The sequence below is a fragment of the Petromyzon marinus genome, chromosome 35 (assembly GCF_048934315.1).
Source record: "Petromyzon marinus isolate PM22_M1 ecotype Great Lakes invasive population chromosome 35, UKy_Petmar_22M1.pri1.0, whole genome shotgun sequence".
Taxonomy (NCBI): domain Eukaryota; kingdom Metazoa; phylum Chordata; class Hyperoartia; order Petromyzontiformes; family Petromyzontidae; genus Petromyzon; species Petromyzon marinus.
This window is the reverse complement of record NC_133701.1, coordinates 1,266,070-1,294,015: the sequence shown is the minus strand read 5'-3', so window position 1 is coordinate 1,294,015 and position 27,946 is coordinate 1,266,070. Positions and strand designations below refer to the sequence as shown.

Here is a 27,946-nt window from a genome sequence, read left to right as displayed (position 1 = left end):
CAATATTCGTTGTGCAATATCCCTTTCGGATCCCTTTACTCGGCCCTTTGCGGGATTGACGTCTTTGCCTTCATTGTTGCTGCGGTCACGATCCACCACGCATCTCCCGTGTAAAATAGCTGGACCGCTGGCTCAACGGAGAACATCCATGTAACAAACAACATCAACTTTAACTCGATACTGCACAGTTGTAAGCTTGGAGTGCCTTTGTCACCCCTGAATAAGAACGTAGCAACAACATAACTAGTGTAGAGTACAGCAAGACATTTTTTTTCCTTGCTGTGGTTTTCACACCTGATGATGATTGCTTGTGTTGCAGTCGAGACGTCGTGAGAATTTTATTGTTTTATATTTTTATTATTTTATTGTTTCCCTTCTACGTGGCTTTACCGAAAGAACCAAGAATATGAATCCCAGCAGTCACGAAAGCTTTAAATCAAAATTTAGTGTAGAGTATGTAATATATTTAGTTTTCCATTAATTTATTTTTTATCCAGAAGAGCCACACTGAGTCGTAGAAATTTTTTGTCACGAGGAGGTCCTGCTGCCACACTGGGTCTTAATTTTAAGATGTTTTAATGTCGAGTTGTGTTTATTTTACACGTGGGAGGAAACCGGAGCACCCGGAGAAAACCCACGCAAGTGAGGGGGCAACGCTCTATCCCCTTACAGATGGAAATAGATTATGGCTAATCCACTTGCTGTACTACCTTCTTGTGAGCCAGTGTCAGAGCAAGGGTATGGCATGTTGTGAGGATGCCTTAATCCAACAGTGGATAGGCACTGAATGATGACGATGATGATATGTTGTATGTAATGGGTTCACATGATCTCTGGAGCCACTAGTGGCCACTACACATTCACCACAACGTTAAATAATCGATCCTTGAATCAGGCGCTGACGAGCGAATCGTGACCATTCATCAAATGGCCAGGGAATAAATCGTTTCACCCGATTTGTGTCTCGCGCCCGTCATGTTCCATCTCTGTGTGATCCACCAACCCCGCCTCCGCATCGATAGGTTACAAGCGTTTGTCATCGCCGCAGTTCAGCCAGCCAGCAGCAAGCCACGCACTGTAACGTAGCAGCTTGACGAGCGGGCTTGAGTGAGGGACCTCTTCACAAGGAAGGCCGTTTGGCAATCGCTTATCTACCGGCGACGTTCAAATCATCGCCTGAGGCTTATCGCTCGTAGAAGGAAACTCGGGACGTGACCTACGTGCCCGCCCGTCGCACGCAGGCTGCTCCGTGGCAGCGGCCACACGTGAACTGGCCCAACCCACGCCCGTTGGCTCCCCTCCCGAGTCCCCGATGTGAATCTGTCGCACGGCGAACGGGTTTGTCGGGCGGCGCGGCCGTTCGCGGCGTCGTCCCAGCTCGCGCTACGGCCCTGCCTATCGGTGGAAACGTCGCCGACTGTTTCCTGTGCTTGTTTACATCTTCGCTTCCATTCGTCCGTCGGTAAACGGTGCAGCTGCTGCTGGTGCTGCTACTGAAGTGCTTCCCCCCCCCCTGCCCCGCCCCCCCTCTTCCATCACGAAAATCAGCAGAGGAGGTGATGTTCTGTTTGTGGAGGAGACCTTTGTCGTGATGGTGAGCGGGTTTATTGTGGAGGAGGAGTCGCGTGCGAGAACCTGCTGATGGCTTGCGAGTTTTGGACAAGTCACGCAGGTTGTGCGTGCGGCGGTGCCGATCTATTTTGTTTTGCTTCAAGACATTTGCCCACGACGGAATCGCACCCAGAACGTGCCCGATGTCATCGGAGCTCGGAAGCTCAGCAGGGCTAAGCCTGGTTGGTAATTGGATGGGTGATCGGCGTGCGTAATCGGGGTGCCGTAGGACGACGCGGTACTGCGTCGTCAGCAGCGGGCGGTGCAGTCAATTGTTGTACTGCACTGTACCCCGATGTCTATGCTCGCCACATTCACCATCCCGCACTGACCAACGCGGTGAAAGCCTCGTCAAGCAACACCCCATGACCGACGTGTGGTGGCGGAGAGCCCTTTGTCCAACAGTGGATAGACAGAGCTGTACATTGTTACATAAACAACCGTACACAACAATACATCAATGATAGGGGTCTTTTTTTATACCAAATACATATTTTACCTTGGCAGATCTCGCCAACTGAGACAAAAGAAGATTATATTGATTCAACTTAGGGTCCAGTATTATTGAATACACAGTGAAGAGTCTTGTGCTCCTGCTACACCACTGTCTCTATAAGCCACACTTCAGAAGCATGAATGCAGACATTTCTTCTAGGCTACTCAGATTTTCTTTCTCGTGACATCGAGAGCCTTATAATGATTTCGGGCCGTAAAGAAATACGATTTTAATTGCATGCACTTGCTGCGAAATTAAAAGTTTCGCAATGTTGGCAACAGCGAGAGCAGTACAGTTTTAAGTTTAAAAAAAATACATTCCAATCGTTGGTAAATACAAACCATACCTGGAACTCGACGCACTAAGATTGGGGTCTGATTGTCCTGATTTCAAACCATAAACACAAAGGTCTACGGGTGAGGCATAGTACAGCCCTTTGTCAATCCCCCGCTGGTTGAAAGCCAACCCGTGGCGTGTCGGCAATGGGGGGGATGTTTGACTATACTTCACCACGTGGGTCCGCGCCGGTTGGTGAGGTGGGGGCCCACGACCGGTTCAGATCTCGCTCGCCGATCGTAGTCGGCGCGGCCGGAATCCAACTCGGGTTTCTGGGTTCGTAGCGTAGTTGCGTTAACCGCTGCACAGCCACCAGTATCAATATGTACACATAGTAAAAAATTCCCACCTGTAGTTTTATCGGGATGGACGACGGGTGGAGACGAGATGCTGTTCCACGTACAGTGACCGATGTGTTACTTTCGTCAAATGATGAAACGCCTTTACGCAATACTAGTAATTATATTTAGCAGTGAAAACCGCATTAAAGACTTCTTTTCAGGTGTGGCCCGCTTCGGGAATGTTGGAAAATTCATCTTGACGAGTTGTTTTTTGTATATGGTTGGGAAATCTCAGAGAAAATCCACAAATGAGAGGGGATAACTTAAAGTCCGCATCGATCGCCCCACAATTTAATTCCCGTGCTGTCTCTGATAGATGCCGCCTTGATTCCATACAAGTGGATTGTGTGTGTCACCCGAGTCTCAGTATTGTTTACCCGCTTTCTTTTAACTCGCTGTATGTTTTCGTTGTATTCTCAAATCTTGTAACTCAATTTTAACACACTTCCCAATGTGGTATCGACTGCAAACTTGGTATACTTGTCATACTGATGACAATACTATATTATATCATAAAAACATTAAACTTGTTTTTTTAAACATTCTTTTTTATATGTTATGCTTCGGCTGGGGTCTAATTGTACACGGTCGACTGACGTTGGCTGTAATTGGCCACGATCCCTTACTTTGTGGCAAGCGTCGGGGCCATCTCCTGGAGTCGTGGACTTCTGTCATTACTAGTACATTTCATAAAAGCGTGTTTAAAAAGAAGTTTTTTAAAAATATTACTTATTTTGGTAGGGTCCTACACTGGGATGTTTAGTGAATTATTTTGGTTTGTGGCATGTGAGAAGAAACCACAGCACCCGGAGAATACTCACACTTTCGAGGGGCTCTCACTCAAAGCCCAACTCATATTCAATCCACATACTCGTTGCAGTTAGATTAACAAATCTTTATGTTGTAACACACCTATTTTATTACTGCTCTCTTCTGGAACTTTGCACCCTTCACAACAGTGTCTGCAGCACCTAGGATGCACTGTTGGTCATCTGTTAATCACACTTGTCCCTCTGACATTTTCAGAAAACTTGTATATGTTACAAACAGCGGGAAAAAATTATGGCAATGTTTTGTAACACTGAAGGTATGTGAGTATTCTCCCCGAGGCCCCATTAGTGATTCTTGTCATGACAGGGTCTTTCGGTAAAGTCACGTAGATTGTGATTTTTAAAAATTATTTTTTCGGTCTACGTGACTTTACCGAAAGGCCAAAAGAGAGTGAATTCCTGCAGTCACGAAAGCTTTAAGTAAAAAAAATCAAAATGTCCAAAGAATTCAGCACGATACCCTCCTGAAAACGTGTCTGGAAACGAAGGCTTTTCCTGAATGTAGAGTTTTTGTTTCTTAACACATGTGATGACGTAAAAGGAGGATTTTATGGTAAACAAGCTCGTGCATATATAATTCAAATAATAAGTAAACCCTCATGACCCAGACAGAATTGCAGCATCTTCTCAGGAGTGGCTAAAAGCACACGCGGCACGTCATTGCATGCTGTGTGTGTGAGGGCAAGAGATTGGCGGCTGTACACTTGGCTCAATGTTTTCACAAGCGTCACTGAATAAATCTTTACTTTATTTGCAGGGGTAAGACCATTTAAAATGCACGGTTTATTTCGCAAGAGGGGGACCCATGATGCAAGGCGGAGGGTATTTAAAATGAACAGTTGGGTGCGCATACGAAATGTATTTCTGAGAACTGCTGTGATGAAAATACTGTGAGACTCTACTTTCAGGGATCTTTCCGAATTTTTTCATCTTGTGAAATTGGTACTAAAGCGTCTGAACTGAACTTACAACTGCCACCAGATGAGAGTTTTGTTCCATCACAGAGACAATAAGCTAAACTTCTGCGTTGACATTACGACCAAAACGCATCACCTTTGCCATTTGGCCCATTGTTGTTAATTAATTTGTTGGCATATTTCTGCCAAAAAAACAGGCATAAAAGGAACATTTACCACTTTTGTAAATTGGGGCCTTTACCTTTTAATCTACCGCTTTGTGGATATTCCACAGTGTTTTTTCCAGCAATTAAATGTCCATAAATTCTGTACTAATTATATCCTGAAGCAGCAAATAAACGTTCAAGCATACCGATTCTACTTTTTGTGTCCCACATATTAGATGTGTAGGTGCTCTGGCCAATGCCTGTGGTCCAGCTAGGTTTAAAGGCAGTGTAACAAGGCAGTAGTTGCCTGGGCATCCCCGTAGATGTTCCTTCTAACACTCATTGTTGAGTTCCACTCCTAGCACTGTGACGATGCGCTCACTGTCATGTAATGAGTGAGTGAAACATATTCTGACCATCGTCGCTAGGCCATAGCTAATGTCCCTCGTGCGATAGCATCTCTCAGTATTTAGTGGACTTGGGAGTGTTTATTTTTCTTGAGCAGTGACACGTGCGCTTCAAGCCTGTTGCACGCTTAGGGAGTTTTGTTTTTAATCCGCAGAAGCCACATACTCACCAAAGTGACACTCATTCAAACCACCAACTCTTAATTGTCACTGGAACATTCTCAGTGGGCCCAGAGAAGCATTGGGCAGTGACAGCAACGTAATGTAGCCTCCTGTGGTGTCACCTCCTCGTGGTATGAGCACATGGTGGCAGAGCACCAAGCCCGACATGATGCCTTCGTCATCTGGCATGAGCTCATTGGTGAGCCCGTGTCAAGCAAAACCTCTTGCAGCGTGAAATTTTAGCACAAGACACAGCGGCAGAGTGAGTACAACTGCTCCATTGTCACTGTGGCGACGATCGCCCCATTGACACATTGTAAATATCGATAAGCATGGACTCTGGCTAAGGCGCGGTCTATGCGTGACAATTTGCATGGATGATGCAGGGCAGCAACCGGACGATTGGGCTGTCGTCACCTGAAGTGGTTGCTTTTTGAACTGGCAACTCGCTCCAATGCCTGCCTGGTGGACACTGGGCGATGCGACATCGCCTCCTGTATGCCGTCGCTATGGCGCACAGAAGTTGCTGGGGGGCATGGGCACCACGGTGGCTAGGAGATGTTAAATTCCTCGCCAGGTATGCAGGAGGTCGTGGGTTCGATCCCAACCCTGATGCCTGTATGTTTAGGGTTTGCGCGTCTCTCTCCCCGTGGTTGCGTGAATTTTTCTCCGGGGCCTCCGGTTTTCCCCTCCACATTTAGAAACATACGTTTTGAGTATTTGTCTGCGATTAAAGGTCAGTAATCGGGTCGTACTCACATTAGGTCACTGCCACACCTCGCTTCAGGGCAGTGTCACAATTGCCGCCGTTGACGTGACACCTGGTGTCACGTCAGCGTTCATATTGTCAGATCTTTGTGACACCTGGTGTCATACCAATAATGCTGGCGTCGGGTCAGAGACATACCTGGTATCCAGTCATGAGTACTGGCATCAGGTCAGTGGCACACAGTGGCACGCAGTGGCACGCAGTGGCACACTGGCTGCCTTGCTGTCTGGCCAAGGGCAGTTTGAATTCAGAAGCGCGCGTGACAACGATCAGGGTTTGGCGTGCCGCATCGCTGAGGCATTCTCACCGCATTTCATAACAGATGGAAATGTTTCGTCACAGAGCGCAACCCCCCTGTTACCTCGTACAACGTTCTTCCACAGAATGCAGTGGAGCACTCGAAAGCAATGTTTCGGTGTGTCGGGGGCCTGAGTCTCCACACCGAGCCAGGCCCACCGAGGGCCTGCGTTTCAGGTGCCCACTTGACTCCCTCTGGATTATCATACTTCCCGATGTTCGTGATACGTTAATGTCAGCCCAGCCAGAGAGATTCCTGCACAGCATCTTTAATGTTTTAACATTGTGCAGAGTTTAAACACGATTACGGTATGCACAGCTTTTAGGTGTGAAGCTGAACCAGCAAAGCAGCTAATGAAAGTTCATGAATATGCTCCCTGGGGATGTCCCGCGGAGTCTCGAACCAGGGCTGTTCCCCGACGATATATCCCTCTGCGATGTGTCTCTCTGCGATGTGTCTCTCTGTGATGTGTCTCTCTGCGATGTGTCTCTCTGTGATGTATCTCTCTGTGATGTGTCTCTCTGTAATGTATCTCTCTGCTGTAGACGATGCTGTAGATGATTTAGACGATGTAGATGCTGTAGACGATGTAGAGATGTAGATGGTGTAGATGATCTAGACGATGCTGTAGATGATGTATCTCTCTGCTGTAGTTGTACAATGCAAGAGATAAGATGCGAGTGAAGTGGTTGCTCAATGCAGAAAGTTCGGTGGTGCCAATTCCGGTTGCTAATTGTTGTGCAAAAAAACATTCAGCCCATTCTAGAACTGGTAATTTTGGGCCACGTGTGTGCCACGTGCCTGTTTCTGCATATATGCATGGAGAGCGGTAGCGCATTGGTTAGTGCACTTGGCTATGAACCCAGCGACCCGAGTGAGATTCCCGCTCATGACCAATAACAGTGAAGAATATTTGAACCAGTCATGGGCCTCCCCGAGGTCGACTCGGCCTCAAGTAAGTATCTGGTCGGGTGTGTAAACATCGTCACTAGGGAGACGAAAGTGGCCGGGTGTGGTGCTGGCCACCCATTCCCTCATCGGCGCTCGCTAACAGCACTTGCCCCAAAAGTCTATTAAGGCTAAACGGGGGACCTCTGTCTTTGTGGGTGAAGCTTGGCATAATTATGATCACATTGCGCAACAAACCTGGTGATCTGGGTTTGATCACCAGGTTTGTTGCGCTCTGAGCGTAGGAGCAGTGGCGATTATCTGAACCGGTTCTCTGCCTCCCCTATGTCGAGTCAGTTTTTAATGAGTACTGTACTGTGCCTGTTGTGGTGTGTAAATATTGGCAATGGGGAGACAAAAGCGGCTTGGTGTGATACGAGCCACATCTCATCCCCTTGTGTGCTGTGTCGGCCTTGATAGGTGAATGCTAACAGCAATTGACAGTCTAAAGAGGCTATATGGGTGAACTTTGTGCGCGTGTGTGTGTGAATGGCAGTGGCTTGTGGTCTTTATTTCAGTGCAGTGATGGCGAGATGGATTGCATTCTCAGCTATTCACAGTGGGGTAAGTGGTACATCAGGCTGCCCCGGTCCTCCGCAAGGTTGACAATCCTTATTCAACCTACACGGTGCGGTGTGTGGACACAGTGCTGGAGAGACAAAGGCGGCCGGACAGCACTAATCATGCCTTCCCGTTGTGTGCTGCGCTCGTGATCAGCGCCTGCCCCTACAAGCCGATGTTCCATGAGAACAAGTGCGACAACAGCTTGGCGTGTGCGTGCGTGTCCGTGTGTTTGAGGCGCGTTCCTTCAATTCACTTCTCGATGACGGTGGCCACGTGGGTTCCCGCGTGCTGATTGCTGCGTGCTTTGTCGTGGCGCCAACTTCTTGCAGAATTCTACCACGTGATGGCACGCTTCCCTGCCATAATACGAAGCACGCATGACTCACGAACAACCCTTAATGTCGCCTGCAGCTTCTCTCCTTTCCCTCCTGGGAACATGACTCAGCCACACCCCGTGCTCTCTCTACCCATGCCTTCCCTGCCTCCATACAACCCCCACCATCCTCTGCTCTCTCCCTCCACGACCGTCAAGAATAAAGAGTTCGTATTCTACAAGGCCAGGGGGCGTGTTATGTACGACAACAGCTAAGTGGGCAACGTGGCGGGTGTGGATGGAGGTGGCGGCTATTTTTCGGGAGCACGGTGCTCATGACCCAGCACAATCCTCGCCTGCAGCCTCGACTCCACCCTGGCCCACTGCAGTGCGATCCATCTTCACCAATACCAGCGCCCGCCCACTGCCATTCGTTTATTTAGTTTCTGGTCGATCGGAAGGTCATCTCATATATGGATCCTCATGACACATGCTCTATGTTAAGCCTCTAATAATTAACTCTGATTCCGAATCGACGAATTGCCTCGATTCGATTTGAAGCATGCGCTCTGAGCGTAACAATCGACTTGAGCTGATGAATCGATCAATATTTTACCTCTTATTTGTTGTACACGTTACTCATTCATCCGTGTGTTACACTCTCCTTTTATCGGTGAATAGTAAATTGCAAACGAATTTTTATTTTATTTTACCACGTAAGGCTCACTAAGGTATATAGCTCTTTTTCCAGAAGTGACAAATTAGCTCAATGAAGTGGCTTATCACATGGAAATTTATATTGGCCAAATACTCTGAACACGTGATGTTTATTCTCAATATGGAAGGAAAAACCGGAGGACCTAGAGTAACATCCACGCGACCACGGGGACTACTTGCCCACTCCAAATATACATCAGGCGTCAGGGTCGGGATCGAACTCACGGCCTCCTGCATACCAGGCAAGGGACTTAACATCTCGCCACCGTGGCACCCATATAATAGCAGGGTATGGCGCACTGACGCGCCCCTGTTAGGGCGAAGCGCACGCTTTGCCTGCGGCGTTACGAACTGCCCGACGCCGCTCTGCGGAGGCCGTGATGCCGGGGATAGAGCTGCTGGAGCCGTCGCAGCCGCCCGGCCTCCACTCGTGGTTCCTTGGTGGCCCTGCTGTGTCTCTCCCTGTGTCTCTCCCTGTGTCTCTCCCTGTGTCTCTCCCTGTGTCAAACATCCTTGAGATGCAGTTGCATTTTATATGCTATATATATTGAGGTTGATGATTTTTGTATGTCACACACTAATAAAAAACCAGAAGGCCATCACAGCCAGCACTGGCGATGTCCCAACGCCTTGCCATTGCCTCCTTAGTCAGAATCAGAATCTTTATTTTAGACTGGAGGAATCCGATGAGCTATGAAGCACTCTTTCACCGATGTCCAGGAGCACTGCCAGATCCTTCACCTGATGCGCAGTCAACAGGTTGGTCTCTGGTACCAGCTGTTGACTACACGCTACAAACTTGGCATTGTGCACTGTGGGGCAGTCGACATGCAAAGGCGTGTTCAGGCGCTACACGGTAACAACAGTGATGTACGTGATGCTGGAGGTGATCGTTTTATTGACTGGAGGAATAACGGCCAGGATTTGAAGTCACACCCTCGTCACTACGAACCCAGTGACCCGGGTTCAATTCCAGCTCGTGGCCAACACCGGTGACAATTATCTAAACCGGTCCTGGGCCTCCCCTATGTCGACTCAGCCTCAAATGAGTACCTGGTGCAGTGTGTAAACATCACCACTGGGGAGACAAAGGCGGCCGGGCGTGACGCTGGCCACCCACCCACACGTGTGCCGTGCCGGCCTCCATAGGTCCTCGCTAACGACACTTTCCCCAACAGTCTTTTGAGGCTATACGGGGGATCTTTGTATTTGTGTGCATATTAGAATGCGTGGCATCTGATTAGAGTGTGTGGACGTGTGGAAGTGCGAGTAGTCTCATGCGGGTGACACGACAACGCCGAGATCTCGCCGAGTTTGTGACGGCGTGTGCCCGGCTCTCAATTCTCATCGTGCCCATCTTTACCAGCAGGAATCCACTCCCGTACACACCTTCCCTCCCCGCTCTCCCCCTACCCGCCATATCTCATTCTCTCCCATTTCTCTCCCTCTAAATCTGGCTCTGTCCACTTCCTGAAGCCTCATTCCTGAGATTAGATGCTAGAAAGCTGCCACAGGCAAACCTTAGTAATCGGACGCCTTGATTTGACGATATCACATTTATCTATTTTTCTATTTGTGTGCGTCTTCCCCACCCCTCCCAGCCTGGCTGCCTGTGATCATCCTCAACCAGCCATACGTCTCTCCGTTCCACCGGGGGTTCTACTGCGACGACGAGAGCATCCAGTACCCCTTAAAAGGGAGCACCATCACGCACCAAGTGCTCTACGCTGTGGGCATCATCCTGCCGATGGCCTCGGTGAGTTCTGTCGCCCAGATACCGGCCGTCCACGTTAACTCGCACACAACCACAACAACAAGCAACGTCAACAACGGTCGCCATGCATCACGGTGCTATTTTTGGAGACAGTTTCTGATTGCCGGTTCAAAGGCCTATAAACACGTAGGATCACGCTGGTATAGCAGATGAGAATGGGACGCATTACGCAAGTCGAGCGAGGGAGCGGTGGCGCAGCGGGTCGTGCACGGGCGCTGTGACCCCGGAGAACTGAAATAGAGTTCTGCCCGTGGCCAACGTGAATGCCGAATGATATCTGAACCTGTCCTGGGCTCTTGGCTGCTGTTGGTAGCCGTGTAAAGTTTTTTCATGAACCTTCTCCACCAAAGGCGTTCTTCGCACCATCGCTGAGCCCCGTCTTTCTGGCAGAACGGGAGCTGCCTCGGCATGTTGTGGCTGGGCTTGTGGGCTGCAAAACACAGCAGATGCACAGAGACACGCGCACACAGAGGCCCGCGCACACAGACGCGCGCACACAGGCACGTGCACAGACACGCACGCACACAGACACGCGCACTCAGAGGCACGCGCACAGACACGCGCGCACAGAGACACGCGCACAGAGGCACGCGCACACAGAGGCACGCGCACACAGAGGCACGCGCACAGACACAGACATGCGCGCACAGAGACACGCACACAGAGACACGCACACAGAGACACACTCACAGAGACACGCACACAGAGACACGCGCACGAGAGACTTGGTGTTTAGTGTTACACACTTGCTGCCGTTAGCGAGCGCCTTCAAAGCTTCCCACAACAGACATGGGGATGATGTGGCCAGACATATCCAGGTGCCATTGTCTCCCCAGTGGTGATGTTTACACATTGTACCAAGTCCCCATTTCAGGCGGATTTGACCCAGGTGAGGCTCTAGGCGGGTTCAGATACAATTTCCCCGTCATGTTATTTATGGCTGCTAGGATTATTGAACAGTGCACACATGTACACATGGCCACGTGCACGCACGCACAAAGACCCCGCAGACTGCTGAGTAGCATTGTCCTGCTGGATGTTAGAGCCTTTAACTCCCTCACCTCACCTCACTCTCCATCTAAAAATAAACAGCTCTCATAGTCTCCGGTTCGTTCGGTACAGTCATGTAGATAGAAAAAATAATAAAAGAACACGACGTTTTCTAAAAAATACGCGTTTAATAATTCACGACTAAACTTTATTTGAAGCTTTCGTGACTGCAGGAATTGCTCTTTGTTTCTTTCGGCAAAGTCACGTGACTTTGCTGAAAGAACCAAAGAGTAATTCGAGACTCAAGATTAAAATCACATTGACATGCTAATTTCTCCAGCCCCCACCCGTCCATACACGCCACATACCCCCCCCCCCCCCCCCCGAACTCCTGCAGCCACGACTCTACAAATCCCCCCCCCCCTCCCGTGCCTATATAAAGCCACAACAGCAGATCATTCTTTCGCACCTGATGATGGACGCTTGTGTTGCGACCGAAACGTCGTGTTCTTTTATTATCTTTTCTTCTACCTACTACGTGGTGACTTTACCGAAAGAACCAGGAGAGTATGGATTCCTGCAGTCACGAAAGCTTCAAATCAAGATTGAGCTCTCATACTGTGTGTGTATGTGCATATACACACTCACACACACCTCTGCCTAACGCGACAGTAAAACTTAGTTTGTTTGAAAACTAACCTTTTAATAATAAATCACGTTTGTGGTTTAAAGGCCTGTAGTGGTGACACTGCATTGACGGTGCATCAAACATGAACTTTTATGGCGGTGGCGTCACTAGAGTGTGATAGTGAAGCGCTTGACCGTAAAACTTAAGTACATGTTCGTATGAATTAATCTTGACACTCGCGTCGGATGGTCCTGGACTCACAGCCTCGGTATGTTGTCTTCCCTGAACACGGTCAAAAACGCGTTGACATGTCAGATGGTCCTGGACTCACAGCCTCGGTATGTTGTCTTCCCTGAACACGATCAAAAACGTGTTGACAAACAACGCTTGGGGTCTCGGCGCTCGCTCGCAAGAGATGACCTTTGCGGACTGCGACGTCACAGCGATTGGTGCCATCTGTATGAGAGGCGTGATGTTAATGTGACCGTGGTGGCAGTGATAATGGTCGTGGTAAATACATACCTTAACGATATTTATAACTTGACTTAAAGCTTTCGTGACTGCAGGAATTCAGATTCTATGGGTCTATCGGGGAAGCCACGTAGATATAATTTCTTTTTTTAATTTCACCTGATGACGATTGCTTGTGTTGTGATCGAAACGTCATGATTTTTTTACAATTATCTTTCTATCTACGTGGCTTTACCGAAACACCCAAATAATATGATATTTCTAACGTGGAGAAGTCCCCATTGCAGACAGAAGTATGCATTGCAAGGGACACCCAGGATGTAAAGTACGTCACGGTGCAATCGTGAAATCAATAAAGACGAGAAATAAATATTTATCCCCACAAAGAATGTAAATAACTTGTGCAACCAACAAACACATTGACACGGTGAAGGTTCTGCTGGTGCTCTTGATAAGGCATGTCATGATGCAACCGTTCATCAATTGACTTTGATTCTTATGCTCGCGATATATACATCAAGTTGCACGTATGCAGGAAACTATAATTAATGTTTATACGTAATTTGGTCATGTGACACCTGTTAAAATACGCGATATATACATCAAGTTGCACGTGTGCAGGAAACTATAATTAATGTTTATACGTAATTTGGTCATGTGACACCTGTTAAAATAAAATTAGGTTCTCGAATGGCATTGCAACCCCAAATCGTGCAAGTTTATTGAATCAGGAAAATGTACGCATGGGTGAACACTGGGTTTGGTGCACTGTAGCTGACTATTCTATTTCTATATCCACACGGTCATTTCAGTGTGAGGTTACCAAAGCACTCCATGTGCCATGAGGCTAAAATTAAATACCATGTTCTCTTCAAGGGTATATCATTGTGTGCTTCGAGTACTGACAAAATATCAAATGTGAAAATTATCCTTCATTGTGAAAAGTTAACGTATCCCTTCACGTAAGTGGCCCAAAGTCCAAGCTGTGTCCTGCTCTCATCTCCGGTGAGCAGAGCTGAGCCAGTTGGTGAAATTCCACATTCCTATGGGGGGGGGGGGGAGAATCAATTCATAGGACAAGCAATGGTGACTTCCCCACAAAGTGGAAGGCCAGAGAGAGTTTCCAAGTGACACACCCATACAGAGTGGTAACTCCCAATGTGGGGGCACCCCCTTGTGAAAGAGATCACGAGTCTACCTGGTTAAACAACGACACTTCTCGGTGCAGATGTGCACAACTGGTTGAGTGGCCTTTCTCTGCGCCGCACGCACGCACGCACGCATCACCTCCCTGATCAAAGTCGGTTATCTTCAAGTCGAGCGTGAGCTGGGCGGCTGTGTTCGTGGCGAGGGCTTCCTCCGCTCCGTCCGTCGCGTGACGCGACCCGCCGGGTGTGATGGGGGTCTCTCCGTGAGCCGTGACACCTCGCAATTGTTTGTTTCCGAAGCGTTGGTAAAAACCGGTGATGGCTCGCGAGCTCTGGGCGGTGTTGGGATGGGGAGTGTGCGGGGGAGCGTGGAGGCGGCCGGCTGGCTCGCTCACTCGCTCGGGTCCCAACGTTTGCCTGAGGTACGAGAGGCTACTGAGCTCATCTTCTTTATTGAGCTTCACACGCATTAGGAACGTGACAGCTGCCCCACCGTGTGCCCCCCTTGCAGTCCGATTCTTTTTCACGATTGAGGGTCGTGATTCAATTCGGAAACCTCTCCCTCCTTTGCCATTTGCGGGAATGCGGCGCCTCTAGTGGCCGCGTGCGTCCACGTGAATCAATTTGCACTGCACCCCACTTTGACAATTCGACAAATAACCAATTCCTCACGCGGGCTTGGTGCACGCCTCCCCTTTGCCATTGACACAAAGTGGACACCGCCTCCCACGTGCGGCGTGTGCTGCTGCCGATCTACACGGGCGCCTCCCTCCCCCCACACGTGGGTTCTGGTTGTTTTGACCATACTATATTTAAAGCTTTCGTGACTGCTAGGATCCATACTCTATGGTTCTATTGGGTAAAGTCACGTAGGTAAAAAAATAAAATAACAAAAATCACGACGTTTCGGCCACAACACAAGCGGCCTTCATCAGGTGAAGGGACGAGACTGTCTGGAGGACAGCGCTGGAGTGAAAAAAAGCCATGCTCAGATCACGAACTTTAAGCTGTGTGAGAAGAAACAAAGCGCCTTGGCAAAGGAATTAGCATATAATTTAGCATTCAAATGGCTCATTGAAATAGCTAAGTCAAAGTATACACATCCGCAGAGGCACCCCTTGACAAAGGAATTAGCATAGAATTTAGCATTGAAATAGCTGAGTGATTAGCTTGTAACTGGTCACAGAAATAGTTATGTTAAAGTCAGAGCATATACATTCACCGAGGCACCAAGTACAAATGAAACAGGAGAATTTAGCGAAACACAACCACGCTCAGACCGCGGACCTTTAAACTGTGTGTGAGCAAACAAGGTGTCCTGACAAAGAAATTAGCATAAAAATTAGCATTTGATTGGCCGATTTTAGAAAAGAGGTGGTGTACGTGCCGGTGGACTTGCCGTTTGGCGTTGGGGGTGGGGGGGGAGGGGGAGTTTACCTATTGATGGTGTGAAAAGGGAATTTATAAGAGCTGCGAAAGTTTGGGTATCATCTCTCAGGTCGATGTAGCCCTCAAAGGCGTAGGACACATCCAAGTAGACGTTGCGAGAGCTGAAATAGCCACTATTCTTAAGAATGCTAAGAAACCCATTAGTAACATCAGCAAAAATGAACGCTCTGAACTCGCGAATTAAAAAAAAACAAGTGATATAGTCATCCTCTCAGCCGATAAAGGCAACGCTACTGTTATTATGGATAAAGATTCATACAACAACTAAATCCAGAATCTGCTCAACGATGGAAGTTACTCAAAAATAAAAAAATGACCCTACTAATAGCCTAGCGATAAAAACCAACAAGATCATCACAAGTTCGACCTCCCTAATCGACCCAACTAAACGTCCCTCCCTAAAACCTTCTGCTGCAAGACCCCCTAGATTCTATGGTCTTCCCAAGATTCATATAGAAGGCACCCCACTCTGACCCATCGTATCCACGATCAACTCCCCTACCTATAGACTAGCCCGTTTTCTGTCAGATACCTTGCTGCCTTTCACTGGCAAGACCGCCTCAGCAGTACTTAACTCAGCCCAATTGGTCTCTATGGTCAAATACGTTGTACTGTCCCCTGACGATATCCTTGTCAGCTTCGATGTGGTCTCTTTGTTCACCAACGTCCCAGTACCTGATACCATTGAAATAATTGAAAATTTGGTCCAACATGGACTAGACCCCGACACACCTGCACTGGTTAGGCACTGCCTCAACAATACCTACTTTACTTGGAATGGCTCCTTCTACAAACAAAATGAGGGTACCCCCATGGGATCCCCCTTATCACCAGTGATAGCCAATATTTTCATGGAGAAATTTGAATCAGACGCCATCCAGACTTCCACCCTCAGACCTTCCCTGTGGAAGAGATATGTGGATGACACTTTCGTCATTTGGCCACATGGCCTCCCAGCTCTGAACCTTTTCCTACACCACATCAATTCCAGACATCCCGCCATCAAAATCACCATGGAAGTGGAGAAAGATGGCAAGCTACCATTCTTAGATGTTCTGTTTGAGAGGAGACCTGATGGCTCATTGGGGCATTCTGTCTACAGGAAACCCACCCACACAGATTCCTACTTGAAACCTGATTCCCACCACCACCCAGCCCAAAATAATTCTCTCATCAAAACTTTATACCATAGGGCTCATTGCATTTCGGACCAACACCACTTGACCAGTGAATTAAAACATGTACACCTGGCCCTCAAAAGGAATGGTTACTCTGACCGTACCATCCGCCAAGCTGTTTCTCCCTCCATACAGAAACAACCACTTGATACTCCGGTCAAAACCATCACACTACCATATATAGCAGGCGTTACTAAAAAGATTTCCAAAATTCTAAACAAACACAAGATCCAGGTCCGGTTCAATACAGTACACAAAATTCGTGATCTGATCCCATCCGTGAAGGATGTCATTCCTGTTGTACCTGCGGTGATTGCTATATCGGGGAGACAAAGCGACATGTCTCTGACCGAATTCGCGAGCACAAATCAGATTTGAAACACGGCAAAACGAATTCTTCTGTCGTGGCTGATCACTGTTACAACGCTGTGGGTGATCACGATATAATTTTCTCCGATACCAAGGTTCTTTGCAAACCCACGGGTTTTTATCAGAGATTTGTTCACGAGGCAATTCAGATCTACAAACACAGACACAATTTCAACCGAGAAGATGGTTTCAAATTAAGCAACCATTGGAAAGATGTTCTAAATCGAACTAAACATTAAACTAATTTCAATGGTACAGTATTTTTTTTCAAGTAGTGGTACCCCAAACTTTCGCAGCTCTTATAAATTCCCTTTTCACACCATCAATAGGTAAACTCCCCCTCCCCCCCCCCCCCCAGCGCCAAACGGCAAGTCCACCGGCACGTACACCACCTCTTTTCTAAAATCAGCCAATCAAATGCTATTTTTTATGCTAATTTCTTTGTCAGGACACCTTGTTTGCTCGCACACAGTTTAAAGGTCCGCGGTCTGAGCATGGTTGTGTTTCGCAAAATTCTCCTGTTTGATTTGTACTAGGTGCCTCGGTGAATGTATATGCTCTGACTTTAACATAGCTTTCTGTGACCAGTTACAAGCTAATCACTCAGCTATTTCAATGCTAAATTCTATGCTAATGCCTTTGTCAAGGGGTGCCTCTGTGGATGTGTATACTTTAACTTAGCTATTTCAATGAGCCATTTCAATGCTAAATTATATGCTAATTCCTTTGTCAAGGCGCTTTGTTTCTTCTCACACAGCTTAAAGGTCGTGATCTGCGCGTGGCTTTTTTCACTCCAGCGCTGTCCTCCAGACAGTCTCGTCCCTTCACCTGATGAAGGCCGCTTGTGTTGTGGCCGAAACGTCGTGATTTTTGTTATTTTATTTTTTACCTACGTGACTTTACCGAATAGAACCAAAGAGTATGTTTTGACCATACTTCACCACACTGCTAGGGGCGGGCTGATAAAGGAGGGGGGCATATGCGCGGGGTGCTGTGTGTATAGTTGTGGAGAGAGTGGAGAGTTTCCCATACCTGGGCAGTGTGCTTATGACTGGCTCCAGTTTAACAGCAGAGGTCTCACTCCGAATCAGTCGAGCGGCAATATCTGTTCATCGGATTCGTAACGCTGTGTGGAAGCTACCTGGTCTGTCGCTCCGCACGAAGCTTCAGGTTTTCTCGGTCACGGTCATTCCCTCCCTTCTCTACGCTTGCGAAACGTGAACCCTCTTAATGGGGCATCTTCGCCGGTTGGAAACATTTAGGCTGGCCTGCCTACGATCCATTGTGGGTTTAATCAGGCTGGATTGTGTGAGGAGCTCACAAATCCTTGAAAGATCTGGGCAAGGTCCCATCGGTGAGCTCCTCCGGCAGGCAAGGCTGCGTTGGCTGGGTCATGTAGCCCGCATGCCCAGCCACCGCATGCCGAAACAGCTTTTGTTCGATTTCGATGTCCTACCAGACAGTCTCGCCCCCTTCACCTGATGAAGGCCGCTTGTGTTGTGGCCGAAACGTCGTGAGAATATTATTGTGTTATTTTATTTTATCAATTTATTATTTTATTCTCATTCTACGTGACTTTACCGAAAGAACCAAAGAAGCTTTTGTTCGGCCAGATCGAGGGGGCTAAACGGGCGCGGCACGGGCTAGAGAAGAGATGGAGTGATGTGGTACAGGAGGACGTGGAGCTGAGTGGACTTGCCGATGACTGGTACCAGCGGTGTTAAGATCGGCCTCTGTGGAGGAGGCTCGTGAAGGACGCTATTGGGTAGTTGGAGGCAGTCGCCCTAAACAACATCGGAGGGCGGAGGAGCGACGCTCACAAAAACGAGCTGAGCGCCGGGTAGCTAAAGCACAGCAGGTTGGCACAGTAGGGGGCACAGGTGGTGCACCAGCCAGTCATCTCAGTCAGTCGACCCGTGGCACCTGGGTCTGCCCCGTGACCTCCTGCCCGTGGGCGTTCGACACTTCACGTGGCCTCAAGGTGCACATGGCCTGACACAAGCGTCGTGGTGACATCACCGCCACTTAGTGGCGAATGGCGGTTGTTGTGTGTGTGCACTGGGACTGTGTGTGTGTGTACTGGGACTGTGTGTGTGTGTACTGGGACTTTGTGTGTGTGTGTGCACTGGGACTGTGTGTGTGTGTACATTGGGACTGTGTGTGTGTATGCACTGGGACTGTGTGTGTGTGCACTATGACTGTGTGTGTGTGTACACTGGGACTGTGTGTGGGTGTGTGCACTGTGACTGTGTGTGTGTGCACACTGGGACTGTGTGTGTGCACTGTGACTGTGTGTGTGTGTGCACTGGGACTGTGTGTGTGTGTGTACACTGGGACTGTGTGTGTGTACACTGGGACTGTGTGTGTGTGTACACTGGGACTGTGTGTGTGTGTGCACACTGGGACTGTGTGTGTGTGTGTGTACACTGGGACTGTGTGTGTGTGTACACTGGGATTGTGTGTGTGTGTACACTGGGATTGTGTGTGTGTGTGCACTGGGACTGTGTGTGTGTGTACACTGGGACTGTGTGTGTGTGTGTACACTGGGACTGTGTGTGTGTGTGTGTACACTGGGACTGTGTGTGTGTGTACACTGGGACTGTGTGTGTGTGTACACTGGGACTGCGTGTGTGTGTGTGTACACTGGGACTGTGTGTGTGTGTACACTGGGACTGTGTGTGTGTGTACACTGGGACTGTGTGTGTGTGTGTACACTGGGACTGTGTGTGTGTGTGTACACTGGGACTGTGTGTGTGTGTGTACACTGGGACTGTGTGTGTGTGTGTACACTGGGATTGTGTGTGTGTGTACACTGGGATTGTGTGTGTGTGTACACTGGGATTGTGTGTGTGTGTGCACTGGGACTGTGTGTGTGTGCACTGGGACTGTGTGTGTGTACAGAGCCTCGCTAGACTTTCTGGCACCTGGGGCAAGGTGCCATGACACCGATGCAGCGCCGCCTCGCCAGTATTTGAGCCGTGAGCCGTGTTGCTTGCTGCGTTAACAGAAGTTCGGCGACGCAATAGGTCGGCCGCCTCACCCCGGCCTTCCCCGCCCCAGCCTTGCTCTCTACGGCACCGCATGATGAGCACGCCTCTCTTGCTCGAGTTCACGCCAGAGGAGAGAGGGAGGGTTAGGGGGCAAACTGATTGAGCAGTCTGTGAGAGGAGCGATGCAGGGGAAGAAGAACGTGATGGTGAGATGGTAGGCAGCAAACGTGAAATTGAAGTGGGGGGCGAGGCTTTGTGAAGGGGGAGGGGATCGGTGGATCGTGGCACTGCAGCCCGCGCTGGCGGTGGACGGCGTTTAGATCGCACAATGAGCCTTGCATTTACATTCTTGTTCAATTGCAGACTCGCGCATTATGTAACTTGGCCGTCAATGCGGCGGCAGTGTCATCGCGAGCGCGCGCCTCTGCACGCCTCTTTGCGCGCCCGCCAACTTCCCTCCCGTCGCGTTTGCGTCCACCGCAGATGATCGTGGGCGAGTGCGTGGCCGTGCGCTACCTCAAGCACCGGCCGACGTCGTTTGTGCACAGCCCGTACGTGGTGGCCCTCTACCGCGCTCTGGGGCCCTTCCTGCTGGGCATGGCCGTGAGCCAGAGCTTCACCAACGTCGCCAAGTTCGCCATCGGCCGTCCGCGCCCGCACTTCTTGGCCGTGTGCCGCCCCGACCCCGCGCTGCTCAACTGCTCGGCCGGCTACATCACCGACAAGGTGTGCACCGGTGCCCCCGACGACGTCATCGCCGCACGGTGAGGATTCGGCGCGCTCGGAGGTGCGCTCGTGGAACGTGCGTGTGTGTGGCGTGTGTGTGTGGCGTGTGTGTGTGTGTGGCGTGTGTGTGTGGCGTGTGTGTGTGTGTGTGGCGTGTGTGTGTGGCGTGTGTGTGTGTGGCGTGTGTGTGTGTGGCGTGTGTGTGTGCGTGTGTGTGTGTGTGTGGCGTGTGTGTGTGGCGTGTGTGTGTGTGGCGTGTGTGTGTGGCGTGTGTGTGCGGCGTGTGTGTGGCCTGTGTATGTGTGTGGCGTGTGTGTGTGTGTGGCGTGTGTGTGTGTCGTGTGTGTGTGTGGCGTGTGTGTGTGTGTGTGCGGCGTGTGTGTGTGTGGCGTGTGTGTGTGTGCGGCGTGTGTGTGTCGTGTGTGTGTGCGGCGTGTGTGTGTGCGGCGTGTGTGTGCGGCGTGTGTGTGTGCGGCGTGTGTGTGTGGCGTGTGTGTGTGTGTGGCGTGTGTGTGTGTGTGGCGTATTTGTGTACTGAGTGCACTGTGTGTGTACCGTGTATGTGTACCATGTGTTTGTGTGGTGTGTTTGTGTGGTGTGTTTCGTGTGTGTGTGGCGTGTGTGTGTAGTGCGTGTGTGTGGTGTGTACCATGTGTATGTGTGCTGTGTGTACCGTGTTTGTGTGTGTGACATGTGTGGGCCTCTGTATGTGTGCTATGTGTACCGTGTTTGTGTGTGTGGCATGTGTGGGCCTGTGGGCGTGCGATTGTGCCTGCGGGTGCCGCTGTGCTATGGGGCGTTTGGAGGCAGTCGCCCTCTGACACGACCGGCAGGGTGGAGAAACAACGCTGATGACAACGAGCGGAGCGCCGGGCGGCTAAAACGCAGCGAGGTGGCGTAGTGGGGAGCACAGCTGTTGGTGCATCTGCCAGTCATCTCAGTCGGTCAACCCATGGCACCTGCTGGGTCTGTCCCGTGACTTCCTGTCAGCAAACCCTCGGCACTTCACGTGACCTCAAAGTGCACCTGGCCTCGCACAGGCACCGTGGTGATGTCACCGCCACTTAGTGGCGTGTGTGCGTCCACACACGTTGAATTAGATATAATGTGAAGAGAGATGCTGTTCCCTAGGGGTGTCAATATCGATTCATAAGCTCACGATACATGCATTGAATTGTGAGCATATACAAATCTTCAATCGAAGCGCTGCCATGCAAACGCGAGAGTTAATTGATTCACCACGGGGGGGTGAACCTATGCTGCTCCGCTCTTCACCACGAGTTATTTCCCTTTGCAGGAAGTCGTTCTACTCCGGCCATGCCTCGTTCGCAATGTACACCTTGATGTACCTGGCGGTGAGTATCCCCCCCTCACCCCACACACACACAGAGCACCCTCGCTCCGGGGTTCATGTGGCGGCCACTGACGCACTCCGTCTGCAGACACCTTGACGGCCACACGCCCAGGAATCCAGAGGCAAAGCGCTTGAGCTGTGATGCTATTTTTCACAGATGTCCTGTATAACAGATGTGTCCCTCCCATCTCACGTGACCTTGTGCCACATTATCAGTCTTTGGATTCTTGGGCAGGAGTTGAGCTAGAGACAAGTTGGGCTCCTGCACCAGGGTAGTTTTTTTATGTTAGTTCTCCAAAACTGCTCTGAAAGGAGGATTACAAAAGAATACTCCTCTTCCAGAAGTCATTCCAGAAGTTATCTTTGTTGGAGGTGTCTGTGAAGAAGCAGATGATTGTGAAGGAGAGCTCAAGGAGACATTCCCGTGAAATAAAACAATAATCTCAGGGCTTCTCTTTGAAACCTCATCGGCCTTGCTCCGGTCACCGTATTCTTCGTGTGTCTCACTCAGTTGTATTGTCACAGGGCTCATAATTTTGGGACCACAAAGTGTCCTAAACTATGTAATCCTGTATGACGTTCCACATATGATGTGTTCCATGTCACATTCTTTGCGGAACGTTGCCCGAGTGGCAAACTTAGAATGTTATTCCCGGTGTAACAACATTCCCATGAATGGCATTCCAAGCATAACAACGTTCACACTTTGTCGTCCTCGTGACAGCCAATCCTGCGAGTCGATCCTATGCGTGTCGCCTTCTCTTCGCCATTCTCTGTCATCCCCGCGCGTCTCAATCTCTCTGCCACCCTCTGTGTTATTATTGGTACGTATCATCCCCGTGTGCTCTTCTCTCTGTATGAACCTGTGCGCCACGACCTCTGCGCCATTCTCGTGCGTGCGTTTGTGTCTCACCCCACGTGTTGTTCTGTCCGTGCCTTGTTCGACAGCCGTTCTCTCCGTGTTCTCCCCACGCGTCGTATGTTGTTGCCCTCCCTGCGTCGTCCTCCCCGCGTCTCATCGCCAGTTGTCGTTCTCTCCGACGGTCTCGGCGAGTTATCCCCCGCGTCGCCCCCCTCTCTCACCCCCCGCCCGTGCCTTTGTCTCACCGCCGTCCGTCGTCCCCGTGCGCGCGTGCGCCGTCAGCTCTACGTCGAGTCTCGCCTGCGCTGGCGCGGCGCCCGCATCCTGCGCCCCTTCGTGGAGTTCGTGCTGGTGCTCATGGCCGTGTACGTGGGGCTGTCGCGCGTCTCCGACTACAAGCACCACTGGAGCGACGTCCTCGTGGGTCTCCTGCAGGGAGCCGCCGTCGCCTTCGCCACCGTGAGCCTCGCCCCGCACCGCCTTGAGCCTCTGTTCGCACGCGTCACCCCTTTGGTCGATCCGCTGCTGGATGACGGCAGGGGGCCTCGGGCACTCGTGTGGGTAGACGCGGATCGCCTGTCTTGCGGTCACCCACGGCTCTTGAGGGGCAATGTGATTCGGCGTCCGATACAAAACAAGCGGAGTTCTCCTGCACGGCTAAGAAACCCGCCTGGCGGACGACGGGTAGAGGCGAAGCGACGGGGGTGGTGCGTGACGCCTCCTGCTAGGGCTGTTTGAGACAGAGTGGGCTCGTGACCACCACTGGACGAGAGGGCCTCTCCGCACGACCATGCGGCTCGTGGCGATAATTTGGAGGATGGAATCGCGGTCGAGCGAGCGGTTTTGCCGCACCGCCCTCTGCTCCCCGCACCACGCGGCGCCGCGGCGTGGCCGCCTGTGACCACCTGGCATGCCTGGTGGTCACTCGCCCAAGCGCCATCCAGGATTATTTTCCTGCTTAGCTTCACAGATATGACAATATGGGGTGCATTCTGGGTGCGTTTGTTCATGAGCACGATTAACAAAATGATGTGATAGGTTAAAGGTCAAAAGAGCAGAGTCGCATCTTGTGGAAAGACACTTAATTGGAGATGTATTTCCCAAATGTGCTATCATTCATGCATATCCCCATATCTTACTGCCATACTTCATATCGTATCACACTACGTTAAAAAAAGAAATATTTCTTGGGAAACCGGAGTACCCAGAGAAAGCCCACACATGACCCACGCACGTGTGAGGGGAGTATCGCTCGATCCCCGTACAGATGTAAGTTAATCCACTTGCTCTATTGCCATCCCACGTGCATGCAATGTGAGATCCCCCTACCGGCGCTCGCGTGCAGAGTGCCGCATTGCAGGCGCGTTACGCCGGCGCCCTCCCGAATGCAGTGCGTCTAACAATTATACAATGTTCACTTCGCTGGCCTCCAAATACAATAATACAATTGCCCCGCAGTCAACCGGGGCACACGCCTGCCTGGGAGAACACACGATGGGAAATTAGAGGAGTCAACAAAATCTCTCCTTCGGAGGAGCTCTCCCGTGCGGCCACCTGGCGGCGCTGTCTAGTTGGATAAATGGGGTGTGTGTGTGTGTGCGCGTTGGGCTCTCGGAGCCGAGTGCAGCCACTTGCTGAGCACTTTGTTTTTAAATCGGTTGGGAAGTTTTGTGCAGTCAGTTACGATCCACCAGACAACCATTGAACTCGCTGCACATTTAAGTTCCTTTTCTGTGTCACCATCTGGGCAGGGCTGCCGCGCCGTTAGAGAGCCCTGGCGACTTAGAGGCGGGGTGGAGGGGGGGGGGGGGTTAGTGGATCACACAGAGACAATCTCAAACAAGGCCAGCGATTCAATGAGTACTGTACACATTTCAATCATTGCCGGCCAATCGGCACGCACCCCTTGAGTGGGAGCTGTGCGACGTGCGTGTGACTCTGCTTGTGTTTGCTTGGCAGGCGTTGCTCGTCTCGGACCTCTTTGTGGATGGCTGGAAGCAGGGGAAGGTGCGGAGCGATGCCAGCAATGAAGTGGTGAGGGAAGACGAGGAATCGGCGCGCACCGCTCCGCCCCTGGGCCCAGGCCTCGGGGCCGAATCGCGGCCTGGCTACGGCGTGTGTCGGCGACCGGCTCCCAACGCACGCCTCGAGGAGGAGGAGGAGGAGGAAGAGTAGGGGGGAGGGGGCAGCAGCTGTGGGGTCACGCGACGGGGGCACGGTTCTTCCCCCCCAGGCCGAGTCCGACAGCTTTTTTCTGCCTCTACGTTTCCACGGTGGCCGGTTTGCTCGCCGCTGCCTCCCTGCAAACTTCACCGGTGCGCGAGGAGCTTGCTCGCAGCCTATCCGTGCCGCAGTGACATTTGCCCGCAGGACTGGCACCGGCGAATGCACGGACGAGCGCGGAGTGGGCGCGGTCGCTACCTCCTTCGTCGCCATCGCGGTCGCCGCCGTCCCTTGGGCAAACGATCCTCGGGCATTCGTCGTAAATTTCAATCGCCATCGTCTGCACCGTTTCATCAGCTTCGTCTTGGTCACTGCGTCTTGTTTTTAGTTTCTGAAGAAGCTGCCGTCACGTGGAGTCAAACGTCGGACATCGTGCCAAACAACATGGCGGTACGACCCGAAAACACAGCGGAGAGCTGGCATACCATGGTTGTCATTAAAAGTCTTTTCACCATTGTCATGATCATCGTCAATACGATGATTATAATCGTACGGTAATATGCACTGTACTATGGACCACCTTACGTTCATCATCATCGTCCTGAGTACAAGATCATCACTATGGTCATAATTGCTACTCCTCATCCTCACCATATTTGCTGTTTAAGCCACTCATTTTTTTACCACTGGAGCTGTAAAGTGCCGTCCCTAAATCACGAGGTAGTTCCGCACGATGCTCCACCAGGCGGGCCGTGCGGTCGAGCGCTCCCATCGACCGGTAGAGCGAGAAGCTGTCGTGGGGCCTCGTGTCCACTCCGTCGGACGCAGGGGCGGGCGGGGGGCCACGGGGTCACGGGAGGCGCAATGACCCCTCTCGCGTGGGAGCGCGGCGGAGGTGGCTGATGTCGGAGGAGTGGCCGTGAGTTTTACTCGGGGTCCCAGGAGGAACCACTGGTTGGGCTCGCAGCCACTTCTGTGGAACAGACGGCCACAGCGCTGTGTGTGCGTGTGTGCTTTGTGTGTCTGTGCACAGACACAGTCCAAACGTTTTAAAAATGTGATTCGAAAGTATGCCCCGACTCGAACATTTTACATTTTTATTCTACTCTAGTAACTAACCGTCTATTTATGTACTATCATGTAGTGTTATTGGCATGTCAAAATGTTAACATCTAGTTAAGCCTAATGGGCTTGTATTACCATTGTATTAGCCTACAATCTCATTTTCAAGACGTTTTGACCGCCGCGATGTGTATATAAGCGAATCATGCGTATTATTGCTTCAGTCCCACGATTTTAAAAAGGTAAATAAAATTGTCTCTACTCTCATTCCCTTGCTACCCACGTTACTCGGCACCCACCTCGCGTCACGAGCACCCGGCCAGCCCCCCGTGACGTGCCAGCACCTGGCACGGGCACGCGGTGGCACCAGGGGCTCTCCCGAGCTCCCATCGGGCAGGTTGATGGCCTCTAGTCTGTGCTGACGCGGCTGTGGGACCGGGAGAGGATGGGTGGTGGTGCGTTTGGCTTCGTGCTTGAACCGGAGCAATTCACCGACCGACATCCATGGCCCTGCTATTGTATTAATGGAGAGTACGGTTGCGGGGATGCCTCTTGTTCACCCTGTGGTTGTTGTGTGGTTGGCTTGTGGTTGTGGAATGTGACTGCAATGTATGCAAGGATGCGTCTGCTGTTGCATTCCCTTTGTGCAGTGTAGTTTATGGAATGTGTTAATCTGAACTCCTTTGGTCCTGGAATGTGGGTATGAATGCTTTGTGATTGTCTGGCCTTGTCACGTGGCTGTGGGCAACTGGGTTTAGGGGCAACTTGCAACTCACATTGGTACCTGTATCACGATTCTCATCACAATGCCTACAGTCATGAGATCACCGCCTGACTAATCAACGGTTGATACAAAGTCCTGATGGCGTTGGAATGTCAGGAACAACTTCAAATGTGCTCTTATTAAAAGAAGTCTGCCTTAACTTTGACTTCCCAACAGCCTAAAATTATGTGGTGGTGGAAATAATTTACGGCAAAGTATTTTTGATTTCAGTGGAGACCTGGGTAAAAACACACAGGGTTCGTGATAGTGTGGAGTACAAAGTGTGGAAAAATTAATGTTTCAATTTTTTACCTATAAAATACGTTACTAACAGATGTACAATGATGACAATTGGGAATATTTGGGGCTGAACAAGACTTGCAGTGGTTGTTGGGCTGGTCGTACGTGCCAGCCATGTGTGTTTCGATTAAAATGCCCTGGAAGAATTGAGCAGGGAATTTGAGATATTCTCTCCTCGTGGCCTCCGTCAGACCTGGAGACGGTTTCATGCCAGATGGTGGTGGGAATATTTGACCATCGAGTCGCTTGGAGATCAAACTCCTTTCTGATATGCGATTGTTGTTGCCTAAATTATTGTTCTGCAAGTGCATGTACATTTCTACTGGAGGGAGAGACTCTATGTTTAGCCAGGGATCGCGTAATCATGCATATGTACCCTGTCTTATTGAACCACACATTATTAATATAACAATATGGAAGGTCCTGATCCCCAGTTGTGGACATGCATGCATATTTAAATTGCTATTTTAAGCAATAGCAACAACAACAAACGATTATCTTGTTGCAAAAAAAAATGAACCGGGCTGCCCTTCGTCAACGTGGAAGCCTCCCCACCAACAACCTCCCCATCCCCCACCTCCTAGGGTCGCAGCCACCAATCCCCACAGATGATCGCAATCGGAGGTCAGCGGCCGGATAGCAGCCACGCAATGACTGGCTCACCCCACCAGCGATTGGATTAATTGTCACGATTCAGGGATTTGACTTTAATTTAAGAATAGGTTATTTTTTTGTCGCGTTTTTGCCAGACCGATTCGGTCTCCGTTTGTACAGTTCTGTTTGCTTCATTCATTTGCTACTACTTAGAATAATAATTTGAATGTTAGGAATTACTTTAAGAAAATAAAGTAAATGATTTCACGA

The 27,946-nt window shown here is 50.3% G+C and overlaps 1 protein-coding gene across 4 annotated transcripts in view; it reads left to right on the top strand.

Moving 5' to 3' along the window:
- LOC116948805 (phospholipid phosphatase 3-like) overlaps window positions 1-27,946 on the top strand; it is a 47,073-nt gene extending 19,127 nt beyond the window's left edge. For 3 of the 4 annotated variants that reach the window (XM_076071794.1, XM_032965916.2, XM_032965915.2), the window contains 5 exons: window positions 10,457-10,611; window positions 20,336-20,616; window positions 21,876-21,933; window positions 23,077-23,253; window positions 24,754-27,946. In XM_076071794.1, the coding sequence (XP_075927909.1) occupies window positions 10,457-10,611; window positions 20,336-20,616; window positions 21,876-21,933; window positions 23,077-23,253; window positions 24,754-24,969 (887 nt within the window). In that variant the 3' untranslated portion in view covers window positions 24,970-27,946. Of the gene's footprint in view, window positions 1-7,536; window positions 7,826-10,456; window positions 10,612-20,335; window positions 20,617-21,875; window positions 21,934-23,076; window positions 23,254-24,753 lie in introns of those variants that run through there. The other variant, XM_076071793.1, reaches the window with a different exon arrangement.